The sequence below is a fragment of the Ursus arctos genome, unplaced genomic scaffold (genome assembly GCF_023065955.2).
Source record: "Ursus arctos isolate Adak ecotype North America unplaced genomic scaffold, UrsArc2.0 scaffold_1, whole genome shotgun sequence".
Lineage (NCBI taxonomy): Eukaryota > Metazoa > Chordata > Mammalia > Carnivora > Ursidae > Ursus > Ursus arctos.
This window is the reverse complement of record NW_026622763.1, coordinates 76716218-76738817: the sequence shown is the minus strand read 5'-3', so window position 1 is coordinate 76738817 and position 22600 is coordinate 76716218. Positions and strand designations below refer to the sequence as shown.

The window sequence follows — 22600 nt, the reverse complement described above, 5'->3', positions numbered from 1 at the left end:
TTCCAAGTGGCTGTACCTTTCTGTATTTCCTCTTCACATTTTTTTTAAAGAATCCAAACCATTTTGTTTTCGCATGTCCCACCTACATTTTGTATTTGTTTGATTTTTTCCCTAATAGCATTATTCAATTTGTTCTCTATCTCTTGAATTTCCTGTAGACTGGAGGTTAGGTCTAGAAGTTTGACTAGATTTAGGTTAGATATTTTTTATGTTGCATCACACGAGCCCTAAGGAAGTCATCATGAGCTGGTGGGCAGCAAGTCTCATTGGCACAGTGGTTAAACACCACACAGCACAGACGCTGATGACAACAAACATGTATTGAGGGCTTTGGGCTCTCGTGCCATGAGCCCTAAGGAGTACGAGGTGAGGATCAGGTTCCCATTCCCAAAGAACTATCTTTTGAAATTAACTAATTCTGATAGCATGAGCCCATTAATAGCTATATGACAAGTTGTAGCTTAGAGACAACAGCTAATTCTGCTTTGAGGGTATGTGTATTGGGTTATAAGATTTAACTGAAAGCTAAAGTTTGAGCTGGTTCTTGAATAAAAAAAAAAATAGATCCCAAGTAGAATAGGAATAAATTATGATCTTGAGATAGGGTGCATTTTGGATGCCCTTGGTTTCCAAATTAAGGAATTCAAATTTATGGCTAACAAAGAAGCTCTGAAAGTTTCTGGTTTTGTTTCTATTTTCATTTTTTGGCTTTGTTTGTTTTTAAAGGTAAACTGTACTCATATTGGCGCAGGGGATAGGGTGGATGAGAGCAGGCTGGGAGATCCAGGAATAAATCACTGCAGCTGTGTATGTGACGTGTCCTAAACCAGGTGCTGTAAAAAGAAAGAGCAGGGTTCAAATATTTAGGGTTAGAATTAAAAAATAAGTCTGAAGTTTTAAGCATTTGTGGCTGTGATATTGCCATATTAAATGAGTTTGGAACATAGTAGAGGTCTGGGAGGCAAGATGAATATTAACGTGTGTTATGAGTGTACGGGACAGTAGGATGTCCAAGTAGATTGTTGGAACCATAGTATCTGGGGCTCAGGGGATAGCATAAGGAAGTGATTATTGATGTAAATCTCCCAGAAGGAATTGGTTTAGGGAAAACAGGCTTATGACGGTTTAAGGGGCAGCCAAGAAGGTGAAGTAAGGTGTTCAATCACAGTGCTGAGGAGACTTGCTGTCCACCGGCATGTTGACTCCCTTGTGAGGGAACTGAAATGGCTTCAAGTGCTTGCAGCCGACCCCAGGCTCATTAAACTCCCACCCTCCCAAAATCAGCTGTGGCAGGTGATTATTGATGCAAATAATGAAGTGAAGTGAGGGTGTGAGTCACACACCTTGTGTGTACGCATGCGCGGGAAAAGCCGTGGCAAGGCGGAGGGAGGGCTGCGCCTGCGCAGTAGCAGGCCAACGGTTAGGCGCAGACCCGTTCAGCAGAGGATGGAGGAATGGAGCCGCCCCAAGAGTTGCTTAAGGGTTCCAACACAGCTGATAACCGCAGCGGGCGGGTCCGTTCCCTGTACACAGCCCCTATACTTCAGAGGAGTCCTCATGCCACCCTGGAAATCATGCCCAGCAGAGCGCCGGAGTTTTCTTCCGCTCGTAACTTCCAGGAACATAACAAGACCGTGTACCTGCCCAAGGACGAGAACAAGGAGGGCACTGGGTACCGGCTGCTGAATGTGAGTGGGGGCCCAGCAGGCAGAGTCTGTCCCCTACCTGACCACCTAGAGGGCTGGGGGAGGACCTAGGGGTCAGTGCATGCAGATGGGAGGGAGGGAGACCTGCCCTAAGTTGGAAAGTGTTAATAACTGAGGAAGCGCTTACTTGTGGGACCTTGACGATTCTTTAACTTGTCAGAGCCTTGTTTTATTAACTGTTAAATTAAGACAATAATTTAGATATAAGTATGACAGTCTACCTTACTTGTAGTGTTGTCTGAAGATCTGAGGGAGATAATGATGTAAAGTGTTTACCGCTGCGAAGCACAGAGTCATTAAGTGTCAGCTGCTGTCATCATTGACATCTGTGATGCTGTTATCACCATCATTAGGATTTCCTTTATATGGTTAAGGGCAAAACTCCAGAAACTTCAGTTACCCTGTTTTTAATTCCAGAGGTTTTACAGATGAACTTATAGGAGCAAATCTGCATCATGTCTGCAAAGTGAATTTTTGGCCACCTGTTATTAATTAGACTAATTTATATTTGAAATGTGTGAAATGCTGGAGTTTACCATATAGTGGTATATCCAGAGGATGGAGGAAATGGAAAAGGACAATCAAATTGCAACTTAGTTTTTCAAAGTGTTAGAAGATGATTAGGAAATTTTACATTCTCTGTTGGTCTTAAGTTTTAAAAGAATAGTACAGATAAAAGTATCAGGAGCAAATGGTACACAAAAAGATGATATCCTCTGAGATCGAGGAGTTGAATTACTTGATTTCTGCAGTACCCTCCTAATTCCAAAAACTTAGAATACTCTTGATTCATCGTTAAGATAAATTGAGAGCATATTAGGATTTAGCTATAATAGTAGGAAAAATTGCAAAGGTTGTGTAAGATGGATGTGCTTGGAAGTTTAGGCCATAGAAGGTGTTTGTTATATGTCATTTTAAGGAATATGGACTTTATTTTGTAGAATGGTGATTTCATATATATATATATATATATATATATATTTATTTTTTTTTTTAGTAGAAGGATTCCTTTTTATTGCAAAAAAAAGGAAAGTTTCTCACAGAAGAGTAACTGGCTCTTTACTTTCTACGGACCGGGAAAATCTGTAATGACAAAAAGCTACCATGCAGCAGTGTTTTTAATTTGCTTATAGGTACAACAGCATCTACATACATTCGAAAAAGAGTAGTGCACCTATATGCAGGGTACAGTGTTTACCCAAGTTTGGTTTCCCAAATTATTTGACCGTAGAATATTTTAATATTTTGACAGAACAGCAAAAAGAGCTTAGGAAATGAAGTGTGCACTTGGATTTAGTTATAATGACTTCATAGATTAATTCTTTTCAGACACAGGGACAGAGGAATGAGTTTAGGTACTATGGATGTTCATTGTACAACAAATTTAGAGTAATACAAGTATTTGTTATTAAAATTATAATAGCTATAAGATACACAATGTAGACCATTGAACACAGAATGGGTGGCCCTCTAATCTGCCTGTGCATCAGTACACAGACGGAACATTGTGTATTTAAGCAATAGGTAGTCTTTCTATGATTTCTTGACATTGTATGGGACATGATTTCTTGAAAGCGGATTATCATAGGGCAATAACAGCTGTATAAATATGTTTAGCATTTTCTGTTCAAAATACAGTTTTTTAAAACTTGGAAGCAAATACATCACTGAGGTATATTTCACATCTTACAGGAATACATTTTGGAAAACAGTAGTTTGCAGATAATGCTTAGAATATATTTGACTTCAAGGATATTCAAAGTTGAGAACCATGGCTACAGGAGATAGGAAAAGCTGGTGGGTTTTAAGCAGGGGGATGACATGGGTCAGATGTGCTTTTTCGAAAAAAATGTTTTTTCAATTTTGCTTTGATATCTTGACTATTGTAAATAATGCTGCAGTAAACATAGGGGTGCATATATCTTTTTAAGTAGTGTCTTTGTTTTCTTTAGGTAAATACCTAGTGGTGTGATTTCTTGATCATAAGGCAGTTCTATTTTTAATTTTTGGGGGAACCTCCATACTGTTTTGCACAGTGGCTGCAACAGTTTTCATTCCCACCAGCAGTGCAAGAAGTTTCCCCTCTCTCCACATCCCCACCAACATCTGTTGTTTCTTGTTTTGCTGATTTTAGCCATGCTGACAGGTGTGAGGTGATATCTCACTGTAGTTTTGATTTGCATTTCCCTGATAATGAGTGATGTTGAGCATCCTTTCATGGGCCTCTTGCCCATCTGTATGTCTTCTTTGGAAAAATGCCTGATCAGGCCCTCTGCACATTTTTAATTGGATTGCTGTTTTCTTTGTTGTTGAGTTGTATGAGTTCTTTATTTTGGATACTAAGTCTTTATCAGATGTGTTATTTGCAAATATTTTCTCCCATTTCATAGATTGCCTTTTAGTTTTGTTGATGGTTTCCTTTGCTGTGCACAAACTTTTTATTTTGATGTAGTCTCAATAGTTTATTTTTGGTTTTGTTTCCTTTGCCTTAGGAGACACATCTAGAAAAATATTGCTACAGCTGATGTCAGAGAAATCACTGCCTGTGCTGTCTTCTAGAATTTTTATGGTTTTAATTCTCACGTGTAGGTCCTTAACCATTTTGAGTTTCCTTTTATGTATGGTATAAGGAAGTGGTCCAGTTCATTCTTTTGCATGCAGCTGTCCTGTTTCCCAACACCATTTGTTGTAGAGACTGTCATTTTCCAGTTGCATATTCTTGCCTCCTTTGTCAAAGATTAATTGACCATATAATCATGACTATTTCTGGACTTTCCGTTCTATTCTATTGATCTATGTGTCTGTTTTTCTTTTTAATTTTTACTTAAATTCAATTTAGTTAATATATAGTGTATTATTAGTTTCAGGGGTAGAATTTAGTGATTTATTAGTTGCATATAACACCCAGTGCTCATTATATCAAGTGCCCTCCTTAATTCCTGTCACCCAATTACCCCATCCCCCACCTACCTGTCCTCCAGCAATCCTCAGTTTGTTTTCTGCAATTAAGAACCGCTTACGGTTTGCCTCCCTCTTTGCTTTTATCTTACTTTATTTTTCCTTTCCTTCCCCATGTTCATCTCTTTTGTTTCTTAAATTCCACATACGAGTGAAAATCTTATGGTGTCTTTCTCTGACTGACTTATTTCCTTAGCATAATACCCTCTAGTTCCATCCATGTCATTGAGATTGACAAGATTTCATTCTTTTTGATGGCTGAGAAATATTCCATTGTATATACATACCACATCTTTTTTATCCATTCATCTGTTGATGGACATCTGGGCTCTTTCTGTAAACATTGCTAAAAACACTGGGGGGCATGTGCTCCTTCGATCACTATTTTTGTATCCTTTGGATAAACCTAGAAGTGCAATTGCTGGGTTATATGGTAGTTCTATTTTTAACTTTTTGAGAAACCTCCATACTGTTTTCCAGAGTGGCTGCACAGTTCGCATTTCCACCAACAGTGTAAAAGGGTTCCCTATCCCTCACCGTCATCTGTTGTTTCCTAAGTTGTTCATTTTGGCCATTTTCACCAGTGTGAGGTGGTGGTTCCACCACCTCAAAATCATTGTGGTTTTGATTTGTATTTTCCTGATGCTGAGTGATATTGATCATTTTTTCATGTGTCTTTTGGCCATTGTGTGTTTTCTTTGGAGAAATGTCTGTTCATGTCTTCTGCCCATTTCTTGACTGGATTATTTGTTTTTTGGGTGTTGAGTTTGATAAGTTCTTTATAGATTTTGGATACTAGCCCTTTACCCATAATGTCATTTGCAAATACCTTCTCCATTCTGTAGGTTGCCTTTTAGTTTTGTCGACTGTTTCATTTGCTGTGCAAAAGCTTTTTATCTTGATGTAGTCCCAATAGTTCATTTTTGCTTTTGTTTCCCTTGCCTCTGGAGACCCGTCTAGTAAGAAGTGCTGCAGCCTAGGTCAAAGAGGTTGCTGCCTGTGTTCTCCAGGATTTTAATGGTTTCATGTCTCACATTTAGGTCTTTCATCCATTTTGAGTTTGTTTTTATGTATGGTATAAGAAAATGGTCCAGTTTCTTTTTTTTCTTTTTTTTCTTCTTAAGATTTTATTTATTTTGAGAGAGAGAGAGAGCACTAGCACTGGGGAGAGGGAGAGGGAGAAGCAGACCCCCTGTGGAGCAAGGAGCCCGATGTGGGGCTCCATCCCAGGACCCCAGGATCATGACCTGAGCCAAAGGCAGATGCCCAGCCAACTGAGCCACCCAGGAGCCCTAAGAAAATGGTCCAGTTTCATTCTTCTACATGTGGCTGTCCAATTTTTCCACACCGTTGGTTGAAGAGACAGCTTTTTACCATTGGATATTCTTTCCTGTTTTGTGAAGATTAGTTGACCACAGAGTTGAGGGTCCATTTCTGGGTTCTCTATTCTGTTCCAGTGATCTATGTGTCTGTTTTTGTGCCAGTACCATAATGTCTTGATGATTACAGCTTTGAAGAATGGAACTGTGATGCTTCCAGCTTTGGTTTTCTTTTTCAACATTCCTTTGGCTATTTGAGGTCTTTTCTGTTTCCATACAAATTTTAGAATTGTTTGTTCCAGCTCTGTGAAAAATGCTGGTGGTATTTTTATAGGGATTGAACTGATGTGTAGATTGCTTTAGGTAGCATAGACATTTTAACAATATTTTGTCTTCCAATCCATGAACATGGAATATTTTTCATTTTTTGTGTCTTCCTCAATTTCTTTCATAAATATTCTATAGTTTTCAGAGTACAGATCTTTTACCTGTTTGGTTAGGTTTATTCTTAGGTATCTTATGGTTTTTGGTGCAATCTTATGGTTTTTGATGCAATTGTAAATATGATTGATTCCTTGATTTCTCTTTCTGCTACTTCATTTTTTAATGTATAGAAATGCAACAGACTTCTGTGCATTGATTTTATGTCCTGCAACTTTGCCGAATTCCTATATCAGTTCTAGCAATTTTTTGCTGGAATCTTTTGGGTTTTCTACATAGAGTATCATGTCATTTGTGAAGAGTGAGTTTGACTTCCTTTTTGCTGATTTGCATGCCTTTTATTTCTTTTTGTTTTATCAATCTTGTTAATTCTTCAAAAGAACCATCTCCCAGTTTCGTTAATCTGTTCTTTTTTATTATTATTTCTATATCATCGATTTCTGCTCTGATCTTTATTATTTCCCTTCTCCGGCTGGATTTAGTCTTTATTTGCTATTCTTTTTTCTAATTCCTTTAGGTATAAGGTTAGGTTGTGTATTTGAGACTATTGAGGAAGGCCTGTATTGCTATATACTTCCCTCTTGGGACCATCCTTGCTACATCCCAAAAGTTTTGAACTGTCATGTTTTCGTTTTCATTTGCGTCCATGTATTTTTAAAAATTCTTCTTTAATTTCCTGGTTGACCTGTTCATTCTTTAGTAGGATGTTCTTTAACCTCGTGTGCTTGTGGTCCTTTCAAATTTTTTCTTGTGGTTGACTTCAAGTTTCACAGCATTGTGGTCTGAAAATATGCATGGCATGATCTCAGTCTTTTTGTACCCATTGAGTCCTGTTTTGTGACCCAGTATGTGATCTATTCTAGAGAATGTTCCATGTGTACTTGAAAAGAATGTATATTCTGCCGCTTTAGAATGAAATGTTCTGACTATATCATTTAAGTCCATCTGGTCCAGTGTGTCATTCAAAGCCCTTGTTTCCTTGTTGATCTTCTGCTTAGATCTGTCCATTGCTATGAGGGGGTGTTAAAGTTCCCTATTATTATAAATTGGTTTCTATAAGTTTGTTATTGATTGATTTATACGTTTGGCTGATCCCAAGTTGGGGGCATAAATATTTATAATTATTAGATCTTCTTATTGGATAGACCCCTTTATTATGATACAGTGTCCTTCTTCATCTCTTATTACAGTCTTTGGTTTAAGATCTAGTTTGTCTGATAAAAGGATGACTACTCCAGCTTTCTTTTGATGTCCATGAGCATGATAAGTGGTTCTCCACGCCACCACTTTCAATTTGGAGGAGTCTTGGATCTAAAGTGAGTCTCTTGAAAGCAGCATATTGATGGGTTTTTTTTTGTTTTAAATCCATTCTGATATCCTCTTTTTATGGGAGTGTTGAGTCCATTTACACTCAGGGTAATTGTTGAAAAATATGAATTTAGTGCCACTGTAATACCAGTAAAGTCACTGTTCCTGTAGATTGTCTCTGTTCCTTTCTGGTCTTTGTTACTTTTGGTTTCTCTTTACTCTCAAAGGGCCCCCTTTAGTATTTCTTGCAGGGCTGGTTTAGTATTCACGAAGTCCTTTAGTTTTTGTTTATCTTAGAAATTCTTGATTTCTTCTTCTGTTATGAATGACAGCCTTGCTTGATAAAGTATTCTTGGCTGCATATTTTCCCCATTTAGCATGTTGAATATATCATGCCAGTCCTTTCTGGCCTGCCAGGTCTCTGTGGACAGGTCCGCTTCCAGTCTTATGTGTCTACCCTTGTAGATTAAGGACTACTTGTCTTGATCTGCTTTCAGGATTTTCTCTTTATTTTTGTAGTTTGCAGTTGTCACTATAATATGTTGGGGTATTGACCTATTTTTTTTTTATTTTGAGGGGAGTTCTCTGTGGCTCTTGGACTTAAATGCCTGTTTCCTTCTCCAGATTAGGGAAGTTCTCAGCTATAATTTGTTCAAATAAACCTTGTTCCCCTTTTTCCTGCTCTTCTTTTTCTGGGACTCCCCTAATAAGGATATTATTTCACTTTATGGAATCACTGAGTTCCCTAAGTCTACCTTCGTGCTCTAATACTTTTCTTTCCCTCTTCTTTCCACCTTCATTATTTTTCCATAATTTATCTTCTATATCACTGATTCCTTCTTCTGTTTCATTCATCCTCATTCTTATGGCCTCCACCTGCAACTGCATCTTGGTTAAAGCATTTCTAATTTTGGCCTCCCCGGATTTTACTTTTTTTTTTTTCAATTTTTTTTTATTATGTTAGTCACCATACAGTACATGCCTGGTTTTTGATGTAAAGTTCGATGATTCATTAGTTGCGTATAACACCCAGTGCACCAGGCAATACGTGCCCTCCTTACAACCCATCACCAGCCTATCCCATTCCCCCACCCCCTCCCCTCTGAACCCCTCAGTTTGTTTCTCAGAGTCCATAGTCTCTCATGCTTCATTCCCCCTTCTGATTACCCCCCCTTTCTTTATCCCTTTCTTCTCCTACTGATCTTCCTAGTTCTTATGTTCCATAGATGAGAGAAATCATATGATAGTTGTCTTTCTCTGCTTGATTATTTCACTTAGTATTATCTCCTCCAGTGCCGTCCATGTTGCAGCAAATGTTGAGAACTCGTTCTTTCTGATAGTTGAGTAATATTCCATTGTATATATGGACCACATCTTCTTAATCCACTCATCTGTTGAAGGGCATCTCGGCTCTTTCCACGATTTAGCTATTGTGGACAATGCTGCTATGAACATTGGGGTGCATATGGCCCTTCTCTTCACTACGTCTGTATCTTTGGGGTAAACACCCAGTAGTGCAATGGCTGGATCATAGGGTAGCTCAATTTTTAACTTTTTAAGGAACCTCCACACTGTTTTCCAGAGTGGCTGTACCAATTTGCATTCCCACCGACAATGTAGAAGGGATCCCCTTTCTCCACATCCTCTCCAACAATTGTTGTTTCTTGTCTTGTCAATTTTTGCCATTCTAACTGGCGTAAGGTGGTATCTTAGTGTGGTTTTGATTTGAATTTCCCTGATGGCTAATGATTTTGAACACTTTTTCATGTGTCTGTTAGCCATTTGTATGTCTTCATTGGAAAAGTGTTCATATTTTCTGCCCATTTTATGATTTGTTTATTTGTTTCTTGTGTATTGAGTTTGAGAAGTTCTTTGTAGATCTTGGATACCAGTCTTTTTTTTTTTTTTTTAAAGATTTTATTTATTTATTCATTCAACAGAGATAGAGACAGCCAGTGAGAGAGGGAACACAAGCAGGGGGAGTGGGAGAGGAAGAAGCAGGCTCCCAGCGGGAGAGCCTGATGTGGGGCTCGATCCCATAACGCCGGGATCACGCCCTGAGCCGAAGGCAGACGCTTAACCGCTGTGCCACCCAGGCATCCCGGATACCAGTCTTTTATCTGTAGTGTCATTTGCAAATATCTTCTCCCATTCCGTGGACTGCCTCTTAGTTTTTTTGACTGTTTCCTTGGCTGTGCAGGACTGCCTCTTAGTTTTTTTGACTGTTTCCTTGGCTGTGCAGAAGCTTTTTATCTTGATGAAGTTCCACAAGTTCATTTTATCTTTTGTTTCTCTTGCCTTTGGAGATGTGTCATGAAAAAGGTTGCTGTGGCTGATGTCGTAGAGGTTGCAGCGTATGCTTTCCTCTAGGATTTTGATGGATTCCTGTCTCACATTGAGGTCTTTCATCCATTTAGAGTTTATCGTTGTGTGTGGTGTGAGAGAGTGGTCAGGTTTCATTCTTTTGCATATAGCTGTCCAATTTTCCCAGCACCATTTATTGAAGAGACTGTCTTTTTTCCACTGGGTGTTTTTTCCTGCTTTATCAAAGATTAGCTGCCCAAAGCGCTGAGGGTCCATTTCTGGGTTCTCTATTCTGTTCCATTGGTCTACGTGTCTGTTTTTGTGCCAGTACCATGCTGTCTTTGTGATCACAGCTTTGTAGTACAGCTCGAAATCCGGCATTGTAATGCCCCCAGCTTTGTTTTTCCTTTTCAACAGTTCCTTGGCGATTCGTGGCCTTTTCTGGTTCCACACAAATTCAAGGGCTGTTTGTTCCAGTTCTTTGAAAAACGTCATTGGTATTTTGATCAGGATGGCATTGAAAGTGTAGATTGCTCTGGGTAGCGTGGATATTTTAACTATGTTAATTCTTCCGATCCATGAGCATGGAATATTTTTCCATCTTTTTGTGTCTTCTTCAATGTCTTTCAAGAGTGATTTGTAGTTTCTAGAATATAGATCCTTTATGTCTCTGGTTAAGTTAATTACGAGATAACTTATGATTTTTGGTGCTATTGTAAATGGAATGGATTCCCTAATTTCTTTTCTTCAGTCTCATTGTTCGTGTATAGAAATGCAACTGATTTCTGAGCATTGATTTTGTATCCCGCCACATTACTGAATTGCTCTATAAGTTCTAGTAGTTTGGGGGTGGATTCTTTTGGGTTTTCCATATAGAGTATCATGTCATCTGCGAAGAGGACAGTTTGACTTCTTCTTTGCCAATTTGGATACCTTTTATCCCTTTTTGTTGTCTGATTGCTGTTGCAAGGACTTCTAGTACTATGTCGAATAATAATGGCAAGAGTGGGCATCCTTGTCATGTTCCTGATTTAAGGGAAAGGCTTCCAGCTTTTCCCCATTGAGAATGATATTTGCTGTAGGCTTTTCATAGATGGTTTTTATGAGATTGAGAAATGTACCCTCTATCCCTACACTCTGAAGGGTTTTAATCAGGAAAGGATGCTGTATTTTGTCAAATGCTTTTTCTGCATCTATTGAGAGAATCATATAATTTTTTGCTTTTTTCTTGTTGATATAGTCTATCACACTGATTGATTTGCGAATGTTGAACCACGCTCGCATCCCAGGGATGAATCCCACTTGGTCATGATGGATAATCCTTTTAATGTACTGTTGGATCCTATTAGCAAGGATCTTGTTGAGAATTTTGCCCTCCAGATTCACTAGGGAAATCTGATGTTTTATAGGGACCTTAGGGTGTGTAATTCTCCTTTTTGATGGGGTCTTTGCCTGGTTTGGGGATCAAGGTAATATTGGCCTCATAGAATGAGTTTGGTAGCTTTCCTTCTGTTTCTATTTTTTTGAAATAGCTTTAGAAGAATAGGTATTATTTCTTCTTTGAATGTTTGGTAGAATTCCCCGGGGAATCTATCAGGCCCTGGCGTTTTGTTTTTTTGAAGGTTTTTAATCACTGTTTCAATCTCTTCATAATTAATTGGTCTGTTTAAAAAATCAACTTCTTCCTGTTTCAGTCTTGGTAGTTTATAGGTTTCCAGGAAGGCCTCCACCTCTTCCAGATTGCTTAATTTATTGGCATAAAGCTGTTGATAAAAGTTTCTAATAATCCTTCGTATTTCATTGGTGTTGGTTGTGACCTTTCCCCTTTCATTTATAATGTTATTAATTTGGGCCCCTTCTGTATTCTTTTGGATATATCTTGCCAGTGGTTTGTCTATTTTATTAATTATTTCAAAGAACCAGCTTGTAGTTCTGTTGATCTGCTCTACTGTGCTCCTGGTTTCTAATTCATTGATCTCTGCTCTAATCTTGATCACCTGCCTTCTCGTGCGTGGGTTAGGCCTGTTCTTCTGTTCCAGCTCCAGCTTCTTGAGTTGAGACTATAAAAACTGCATTTTAGATTTTTCTCTTCTTTTGAGTGAGGCTTGGATGGCTATGTATTTTCCCCTAAGGACTGCCTTTGCAGTGTCCCATAGGTTTTGGACCGTCGTGTTTTCATTCTCGTTGGTCTCCATAAATTGTTTAATGATTTTTGATTTCCTGGTTTATCAAATTATTCTTGAGCAGGATGGTTCTAAGTCTCCAAGTGTTTGAGTTTCTTCCAAATTTTTGCTCGTGATTGAGTTCCAATTTCAAAGCACTGTGGTCTGAGAATATGCAGGAAATAATTTCAGTCTTTTAGGATCGGTTGAGACCTGTTTTGTGACCCAGAGCATGGTCTATTCTTGAGAATGTTCCATGGGCATTAGAATAGAATGAGTATTCTTTGGTTCTGTGGTGTAGTGTTCTATATATATCTATGAGGTCCAACTCATCTAGTATGGCATTCAAAGCTCTTGTTTCTTTGTTGATTTTCTGCTTAGGTGATCTATCTGTTGCTGATAGTGGAGTGTTGAGGTCCCCTACTATTAACATATTATTATCTGTATGTCTCTTTATTCTGGTTAAGAGTTGGCTTGTATATCTTTCTGCTCTCCTGTTGGGGGCATATATTTATAATTGTCATATCCACTTGTTGGGTACATCCTTTAAGAATAATATAGTGCCCTTCTGTATCTGTAGTCTTTAGTTTAAAATCCAATCTGTCTGATATGAGAATTGCTACCCCAGCTTTCTTTTGAGGTCCATTGGCATGAAAGATGGTATTCCATCCCTTTACTTTCAGTCTGGTTGTATCTTTAGGTTCAAAATGAGTCTCTTGTAGACAGCAAATGGACGGGTGATGTCTTTTTATCCAATCTGCAATTGTGTGGCATTATGGAAGCATTTAGGCCATTCACATTGAGAGTGATTATTGAGAGATATGATTTTAATGATGTCATGTTGCCTGTAATGTCTTTGTTTCTATAGATTGTGAATTTCTGTTCTGTATCCCTCTTGGGGCCTTTTTACCATTATAGAACCCCCCGTAATATCTCCTGTAGGGCTGGTTTCATGGTTACGAAATTGGTCAGTGACTGGCGATCCTGGAAGGTCTTTATCTCTCCATCAATTCTGAATGACAGCTTTGCTGGATAAAGGATCCTTGGCTGCATGGTTTTCTCTGAAAGAGTTTTTAAAATGCCCCCCCAACCCTTTCTCTCATTCCAGGTCTGTGTAGACAGGTCTGACGTAATTCTGATACCTTTGCCTTGGTACGTGAGAAATTTCTTTGCCCTGGCCGCTTTCAGTATTGTATCCTTGGATCTAATATTTGCGAATTGCACTGTGACGTGACGTGGTGTAGGTTTGTCGTGGTTGAGCTTTGGAGGGGTCCTCTCTGGCTCTTGGACATGAATGCTTGTTTCCTTGCTAGATTAGGGAAGTTTTCAGCTACAATTTGTTCAAATATCTCTTCTAGACCTCTGTTTTTCTCCACCCCCTCGGGGATGCCGATGATTCTGACATTGGAACGTTTCATTGAGTCAGTAATCTCCCGTAACCTACATTCTTGAGATTGGATTATTTTTAGCCAAATTTCTGTTTCAGCTTTCTCTTCTACCATCCCATCCTCCAATTCACTAATTCGTTCTTCTGCCTCATTTACCCTGGCCGTCAGAGCCTCTAGTTTTGACTGCATTTGATTCATAGCATTTTTAATTTCTGCCAGATTCGCTCTCTTTTCCGCCCTTAGAGATTCTATATTCTCATTAATATTTTTTTCAAGTCTACACATCATCTTGACCATTGTTACTCTGAACTCCATTTCTGATAATTTGATTATATCCATATCCATTAGTTCTGTGGCAGAGGCCACGGACTCATTGTCTTTTCTTTGCTGGGGGGGATTTCTCCTTCTTGTCATTCTGATGAGGAGAGGTTGCGGGTTTTTCCAGAGCCCAAATTGTTGACCAGGACCTAGGCAGTGCGCCCTTGTTTTATAGGGACCTTAGGGATGTGGGCTTCTTGATTTTTTCAGCCTGCCTTCTGGGGGAGGGGCCTGCCGCGCCGATACTCAGGCAGCCCTGTTTGGATAGAGTCTCCGTGTCCCCTGCGAGGGGGAATGGGGATGGACATAATGTGAGCCGGTATTTCCAGGCTTTTGTTCTCTGGCGGCTTTCCCTGGCGGTTTGCTGTGCCTCTTCTGAGAGTCAGAGCAGCAGTAGCCGAGTCTCAGCCTCTGTCTCAGAACAGAGGGATCGTGGACCGTTCTCCACTGATGTTCTGGCCACTTTAACTCTGTTACTGTTGGTGCTGCTCAACCCTGCAGCGTCCCGGGATGTGCGCCCCACACCCGGAGTCCCAGCCCTCACTTCCAGGGCCGGCGCATCTCTGTCCTTTGTGTTTCTAACACCGCCAGCCGCCAGCTGCCTCCGGACGCCCCGGAGCTCTGTTTCAGTGTGGTTCGTGCGCACTCCGGAGCTCCGGTTTTCAGTCTGGTCACATGCACGTTCCCAGGCTCACGGTCTCAGTGTGCTCTCTCGAGGGTGGTCCGCGAGCCCGCCCGCTCCCCCGTGCAGGTGGCTACCGCTTCCCGGTGCCCGAACGCGGCGGCTCCCTCCCCCTTCCGTTTATCTTCTGATATCTGTGCTCAGTTTCACGGCTCCCCAATTCGTACCTCAATACTCAGCGCTGGAGATGTTCATTTGTAGAGATCCAGATGCATCTTCCTGCGTCTCAGGCTGGTTCCGTGGATGTTCAGGCTGGTCTGGTATCTATCCAGCTCCACTCAGGGAACCAGCTGAAAAAGGGGACCCCTACTCCTCCGCCATCTTAACTCTCGGATTTTACTACTTTTATCTCTACAGTAAGGGATTCTCTAATGTCTTCTCTACTTTATTCAAGCCCAGCTACTATCTTTATGCTCATTGTTTTAAATTCTAGTTCAGACATCTTACTTATATACATATTGATTAAATCCATAGGAGGGAGTACTACCGCCTGTTCTTTCTTTTGGGGTGAATTTCTTAGTCTTGTAATTTTCTCCAGAAAAGAATGGAAGAGAGAAAAAGAAAACAACAACAACAAGAAGAACTTCGGAAGTGTTTCTGGGATATGCTGTGTACATTCTGCTGTTGCATTTGGCTGGTCTTTCCCACGGGTCTGCGCTCTGCAGAGTTCCTCCTTGCCTGCAGTGGGGACTGTTGATACCTTTAACTGGGTGTGCTTTGATTTGTTTGTTAAGATAAGCCTGGAGAAGTAAAGAAAAAAAAAAAGCCAGATCCAAGACAAGAGAAAAGGAAAAGGAACAAAAATGCAAATAAACAAACTAACAAAAAACTATAAACCTGATTCCAAAGAATAAGAAAGAAAGAAGGAAAAAAGAATAAGGAAAGAATAGAAAAAAAAAATTAAGCCTGATCTGAAAAATAAGAGAAGGAAACAAACCAACAAATGAACAAAAAATTATAAGCCTAATACCAAAAAAAGAGAAAAGAAGGAAAAAAATGAAAGATAAAAAATTAAAATATGAAATAAAAATATAAAAAATTTAAAAATTAAAAAAAAAAAAAAGAAAAAGAAAAGCAAGCCTGGTCTTATTTCCACAGGAAGCTGACATTGGAGCACTCTTTAATCAGTAGACTTGGTACATGGGGGACTGTGTTGGTCTTCTGAGGGAGAGGCCTGCTGGGCTGGCTCACAAGCTGACTTGCCCTTGTAAAAGTGCCCCTGCCAGGTGCAGAGGGCAGCGTTTAGTGTAGGGGGCTCCAGCCTCCACTGGAGGTACTGTGTTGCTCTCTGAATTCCAACTGTGCTGGTGGGTGGGAGAGGGAGGGGTGGTGGAGGAGGAAGATGGCATCACCCTGCCCTTTGGTCCCCAGGGAGGGCAATTTCTGGCCACTGCTGTTCAGGAGACCCTCACAGAAAAGCAAGCAGTCTCCTGTGTCCTGGGCTTTCATCAGATCCTTACCTTAACCTGTCTGTTTCTAGGGCCATTGGCATGCCCAGCACCACAGATCTGTTATTTTATCTCTAGATAGTGGCTGGGATTCAAACTCCCAAGTTTTAAAGGCCCTGGCAAGGTACAGACCCACTCCCCTCCCCCAGAGGCGAGCCTTGAGGCACGCCCAGCACCGTCCTGTCCCAGGAAAGCAGTTGCACAGTGCGCTGGGAGGCTGGGGCTTATTGTGATGCACAGCGGAAAGCTGAAACCAAGTTATCTGCCATCGGCATGCGACTCGGTCTCCTACTTCGTTCTGTCCCAGAGAAGCCGTCAGGCAGACGCTTGAGTATATTGTGGCAGACAGCGAAAAGCCTGCCTGTGTCTGCTGTCTGCTCAGTTCTGTCCCAGAAAAGCAGCTGCTCGCATGCATACAGTGGTTTAAGTCTATTGTGGCTCACAGCAAAAAGCTGCTACAAAGTTATCTGCCCTCTTCCTGCGCCTCTTTCCCTATTGTGAGTGCCACTGAATGGCTCCCAGCTGACCTTTTGTCTTTGGAGAGGCAAAGTACGCTCTTCCAAACCTCTTCCAAACCTCTTCCAAACCTCTTCCAAACCTCTTCCAAACCTCTTCCAAACCTCTTCCAACTGTCCTGAGGAGTGAGCTCTCCCAGTGCAACCCAGGAGATCTCCTCACTGCTGCTTCATGTGCAGTCACTACCTGCTGTACTCGCTCTTGCTCTCTCCCTGACTTTGCACTGAGAAAAGGGTTCCCTTCCCTTTGCGGTCCCACGGCTTTCCTCTCCCCCAATTCGTAGCTCCAAACATCTGCCATGTTCTCTCCCTCCAACTGTGCAGATTGTTTTCTTAATCCTCACATCGTATTCCTAGTTCTTCAAAATAGTTGGATGTTGATCTAGCTGTGCTTGAGGGATGAGGCCAAGCCCAGGGTCTCACTGCTGTTCTGCCATTTTAACTCCAGAAGCCTATGTGTCTGTTTTTGTGTCCATATCATACTGTTTTGATTGTATAACTTGAAATCTAGAATTGTGATATCTCCATTTTTGTTTATCTTTTTCAAGATTGCTTTAGCTATTTCGGGTCTTTTGTGGTTCCGTAAAAATTTGAAGATTCTTTGTTCTAGTTCTGTGGAAGATGCTGTTACTTCGATAGGCATTGCATTAAATCTGTGGATTGCTTCGGGTAGTATGTGCATCAGCATGGAATATCTTCCCTTTAGTTTGTGTCATCTTCAACTTCTTTCATCGGTGTATTATAGTTTTCAGAGTACAGGTCTTTCACCTCCTTGGTTAAATTTATTCCTACGTATTTTAAAATTATTTTTGGTGCAGTCATAATTGGGATTGGTTCCTTAATGTCTCTTTCTGCTGCTTTATTACTAGTGTCTAGAAATGCAGTAGACATCTATACATTGATTTTGTATCCTTTGACCTCACTGAATTCATCTATCAGTTCTAGTTAGTTTTTTGGTGGAGACTTTAGGGTTTTCTACATACAGTATCATGTCATTTGCAAATAGTGAAGTTGTAGCTCTTCCTTACTCATTTGGATGCCTCTTATTTCTTTTTCTTGTATGATTGCTGTGCTAGGATGTCCAGACTGTGTTGAACAAAAGTGGTGAGAGTGGACACCTGTGTTTTGTTCCTGATGTTAGTGGAAAAGCTCTCAGTTTTCCCCTGATAAGTATGATGTTAGCTGTGGGTTTTTCATATATGGCCTTTATTATGTTGAGGTATGTTCCGTTTAAACCTATTTTGTTGAGAGTTTTTATCACAGATGAATGTTGTATTTTGTTAAATGTGTTTTCTGCATTTATTGAGATGATCATATGGTTTTTATCCTTCACTTGTTGATGTGATGTATCACATTGATTATTTTGTGAATATTGAACCACTCTTGCATCCCAGGAGTAAATCCCACTTGCTCGTGGTGAATGACTTTTTAAATATGTTATTGGATTCAGTTTGCTAGTATTTTGTTGAGGATTTTTGCATCTGTGTTCATCAGAGATATTGGTTTGTAGTTCTCTTTTCTCGTAGTGTCTTTATTTGTCTTTGGTATCAGGGTAATGTTGGCCTCATAGGATGAGTTTGGAAGTTTTCCTTGCTCTTTTATTTTTTGGAATAGTTTGAAAAGAATAGGTATTATCTCTTTAAATATTTGGTAGAATTCACCTTGAAGCTGTCTGGTGCTGGACTTTTGTTCAGACTTTTTTGATGATTTATTCAATCTCATTGCTGATAATTGGTCTGTTCAAATTTTCTGTTTCTTCCTGGTTCAGTGTTGGATGGTTGTATGTGTTTCTAAGAATTTATCCATTTCTTCTAGGTTGCCCATTTGTTGGCATATAATTTTTCATAATCTCTTACAGTCTCCTTTTTCAATCCTGATTCTGTTTGAGTTCTTTTTTTTTCTTTTTTGTTTGTTGGGTCTGGCTAAAAGTTTATCAATTTTGTTGACCATTTCAAAGAACCAGCTTCTTGTTTCATTGATGTGTTTTTTTTTTTAGTTTCTTTTTAACTTATTTCTGCTCTAATCTTTATTAATTTCCTTCTACTGATTTTTTTTTTTTTTTTTTTACTTTGTTCCCCTTTTTCTAGCTCTGGTGGGTGTAAGGTTGGGTTGTTTATTTGAGATTTTTCTTCCTTCTTGCGGTAGGCTTGTATTGCTCTAAACTTAGAACAGCTTTTCTGCATTCCAAAGGTTTTGGACTGTTGTATATATTCATTTTCATTTGTCTCTGTGTGTTTTTTGACTTCCTCTTTGATTTCTTGGTTGACCCATTCATTGTTGAGTAGTATGTTATTTAACCTCCATGTATTTGTGTTCTTTCCAGATTTTTTCTTGTGGTTAATTTCTAGTTTCATAGCGTTGTGGTCGAAAAGATGCATGGTATTACTTTAGTCTTTTTGAATTTGTTCATACTTGATTTGTGACCTAACATGGTATCTATTCTGGAGAACATTTCATGTGCACTTGAAAAGAATGTGTATTCTGCTGTTTTGGATAGCATGTTCTGAATATGTCTGTTATATCCATTTGGCCCAATGTGTCATTCAAAGCCACTGTTACCTTGTTGATTTTCTGTTTGGATGATCTATTCATTGAGATAAGTGGGGTGTCGATGTCCCTCCTATTATTGTATTACCAAAAATTACTTCCTTATGTTTGTTGATAAGTACCTTATGTATTTGGGTGCTCCCATGTTAGGTGCATAAACACAATTGTTATATCTTCTTGTTCCCTTTATGATTATGTAGTGTCCTTCATCTTTTGTTACAGTCTTTGTTTAAAGTCTATTTTGTTTGAAGTCTATTAAGTATCACTGCCCTGGGTTTCTTTTCATCTTCATTTGTATGGTAAGTGTTTTTTCATCCCTTCACTTTTTTTTTTTTTTTTAAGTAGGCTCCATGCCCAGCATGGAGCCCAGTGCAGGGCTTGAACTCATGACCCTGAGATCAAGACCTGAGCTGAGATCAAGCGTCAGATGCTTAACCAACTGAGCCACCCAGGCACTTCCATCCCTTCACTTTCAATCCTCATGTGTCTTTAGGTCTGAAATGAATCTCTTGTAGGCAGCATGTAGGTCTTGTTTTTTTATTCATTCTGTCACCGTATGACTTTTGATCAGATAGTTTAGTCTATATTCAAAGTAATTATCAATAAGTATGTACTTATTGCCATTTTGTCACTTGTTTTGTGGTCATTTTTTTTTTTTTTTTAAAGATTTTATTTATTTATTCGACAGAGATAGAGACAGCCAGCGAGAGAGGGAACAAAGCAGGGGGAGTGGGAGAGGAAGAAGCAGGCTCATAGTGGAAGAGCCTGATGTGGGGCTCGATCCCACAATGCCGGGATCACGCCCTGAGCTGAAGGCAGACGCTTAACCGCTGTGCCACCCAGGCGCCCCTGTGGTCATTTTTATAGCTCTTCTCTTTTCCTTTTCTCACTTGCTCTCTTCTTTCATGGTTTGCTGGTTTTCTTTAGTGATATACTTGGATTCCTTTTGCTTATTTTTTGCATAGCTGTTACAGGTTTTTGATTTGTGGTTACCATTAGGTTTATATATAACATCTTGTGTGTATAGTAGTATATATTAAGTTGATATTGGCTTAGGTTTGAACCCATTCTGAAAGCATTAAAATTTTACTCTTCTCCCAACCCTATAGTGTCATTGTTTATTTTTGTTTTTCGTCCATTGAGGCATTTTATTTGCACGTATGTATTATATCCCTAGAAAAAGAATCCCAGGATTTTCCCCCCTGTGTGTTTTTGTCTTGCTTCTTCATGGTCCGTGATACCAGCTGAGGTTGTCAGTACAATGAAACCAAACTAGCAGGATGGGGGCAGGTTATTCTGCCATTTTTCTAGGTCTTTCAGGTGTACATAAAATCTGGGGCTGATCACTCCACACTTGTTTAACCTGCCCATGAGGTTCACAATTTTCCCCACTCTGTGATCATCAGTGATTTTAAATTTGCCAATGTAACCATGCTTCATCATCACAGTGAGAAACTGGATGACGACTTTGGAGCATGGCCCAATAAGAACCTGGCATTTGCCTCTCTTTTCAGCATTGTTAATGCTCTTGAGAGCATCTGCCAGGACATTCATGTGCACCGTTATGGCAGCATGGAAAGATGGTGGAAAGAGGATGGGAGGGGTGAGTGCACGGAGTTATGGGAAGCGGGTGGCCTATCGCTATAGTGTCATTGTTTAAATCCTTTTATGAATCTCTTCATCGATTTTTATGGATATACTTACTTTACTGCTTTTGTGCCTTCTACTTTTCTTCTGTTTATGTTCTTTTCTTTCCATTCAATCCCCTTTAACATTTCTTGTAAGACTGGTTTAGTGGTGGTGAATTTCTTTAACTTTTGTTCATCTGGAAACGCTATCTCTCCTTCTATTCTGAATGATAGTCTTGCAGGGTAGAGTACTCTTGTTCGCATATTTTTGTTTGTTTGTTTCAGCACTTTGAATATATCATGTTACTTCCTTCTGTCCTGCAGTCTCTACTGAAAAATTAGCTGGTAGACTTAAGTAGTTTCCTTTGTATGTAACTGTTTTCTCTTGTTGCTTTTAAAATTCCCTCTTCAGGGATGCCTGGGTGGCTTCAGGAGCCTTCGGCTCAGGTCATGATCTCAGAGTCCTGGGATTAAGCCCTGAGCTGAGCTCCCTACTCAGTGGGGAGTCTGCTTCTCCCTCTCCCCCTCCCCCCCCACTCATGCTCTCTTTCTCTCACCCTACTTGCTCTCTCAAACAAATAAACAAAAATCTTTAAAAAAAATAAAATAAAATTCCTTCTTTATAATTACTTTTTGTCACTTTAATTACTCTGTGTCTTGGTGTGGACCTCCTTGGGTTGATTTTTTTTTAGGGCATTCTGTGCCTGTTGGATCTGTATATCTGTTTCCTTCTTCAGATTTGGGATGTTTTCAACTATTTTTTCAAATTTTCTGTTCCCTTCTTTCTCTTTTCTCCTTCTGCAAGGAGCCTGATGTGGGACTCGATCCCGGTACACCAGGATCACGCCCTGAGCCGAAGACAGACGCTTTAACGACTGCGCTACCCAGGCGCCCCTACAATCATTACTTTAAATTCTTTATCAGGCATATTGCTTTTCTTTGTTTCATTTAGGTTTTTTTCCTGAAGTTTTTTTTTCCTGTTCTTTCTTTTGAAATATATTTTTCTGTCTCCTGATTTTGCTTGACTTTCTGTGTTTGTTTGTAAGGATTAGGCAGAACGACTACTTCTCCTAAACTTGAAGGAGTATTTTTGTGTACGGTGTCCTGTATGTAGACTCTGTGTGCTTGGTGACTATTGCTGGCTGGCTGGAGCTGTGGCAGTATATGCTAGTTACTGTTTGAATCTGTGGCTTTTTATGGAAATAAGAAGAAGAAAAATAAAATAAAATAGCCCCAAAAGAATTTTAAAAAGACAAGACAAATTTTAAAAACTTAAAAACTTAAAAAAATAAAAATAAAAATTAATTTTTAAATGAAATCTACACATGTAGCTTATTTTCTGTGCCCCAGCACCACAGAGGCTGATGTGGTTTTATAGACTCTGGGTTCAGGGGTTCTGAGGTTGTTCTTGCTCCAAGCCAGATCCTGTTCTGGTCTGGGCTTTTAAGGTGGAAGGGGAGAAGGCATTCCCACAGCTCCTTGGCCTTTTTAAACCGTGGATTTTTTTTTTTTTCTGTGCCTCAGTGCAACTGGGGCTGGTGTGGTCTTGTGGATCCTGGGCTTGCTGAGATCACAAGCTTGCTGTGACAACTGGATCTGCCCATTATCCAAACCCTGCTCTGGTCTAGTGTTTGTTGTCTTTTTTCTATACTAGTTGCTCTTTTAAACTGCAGCTTTTTTTTTTTCTGTGCCCAAGCTGTTTCTGTTCCCAGTTCCTTAGTACTATCCCTTCCCACTGCCATTCACGGTATCCTGGGAGTGGGGGTTCCCTATGTTACCATGTCTCTGTTTCTCTTGCTGTTCTCCTACTCATCTTTCTATCTTTGGTTTTCAGAAGGGGTTCAGTCACCCCTCAATTTTTCTTCAGGAGGAATTG

The 22600-nt window shown here is 39.9% G+C and overlaps 1 protein-coding gene and 1 pseudogene across 1 annotated transcript in view; one reads left to right on the top strand and one right to left on the bottom strand.

Annotated features, from left to right (window-relative positions):
- The first annotated feature begins 1410 nt into the window (after nt 1-1410).
- C2CD6 (C2 calcium dependent domain containing 6) overlaps nt 1411-22600 on the top strand; it is a 142946-nt gene continuing 121756 nt past the window's right edge. The window contains exon 1 of the mRNA XM_048214000.2: nt 1411-1688. Coding sequence (XP_048069957.2) covers nt 1455-1688 — 234 coding nt within the window. The 5' untranslated portion in view covers nt 1411-1454. The remainder of the gene's footprint in view (nt 1689-22600) is intronic.
- LOC113250588 (40S ribosomal protein S15a-like) lies at nt 20239-20655 on the bottom strand (annotated as a pseudogene).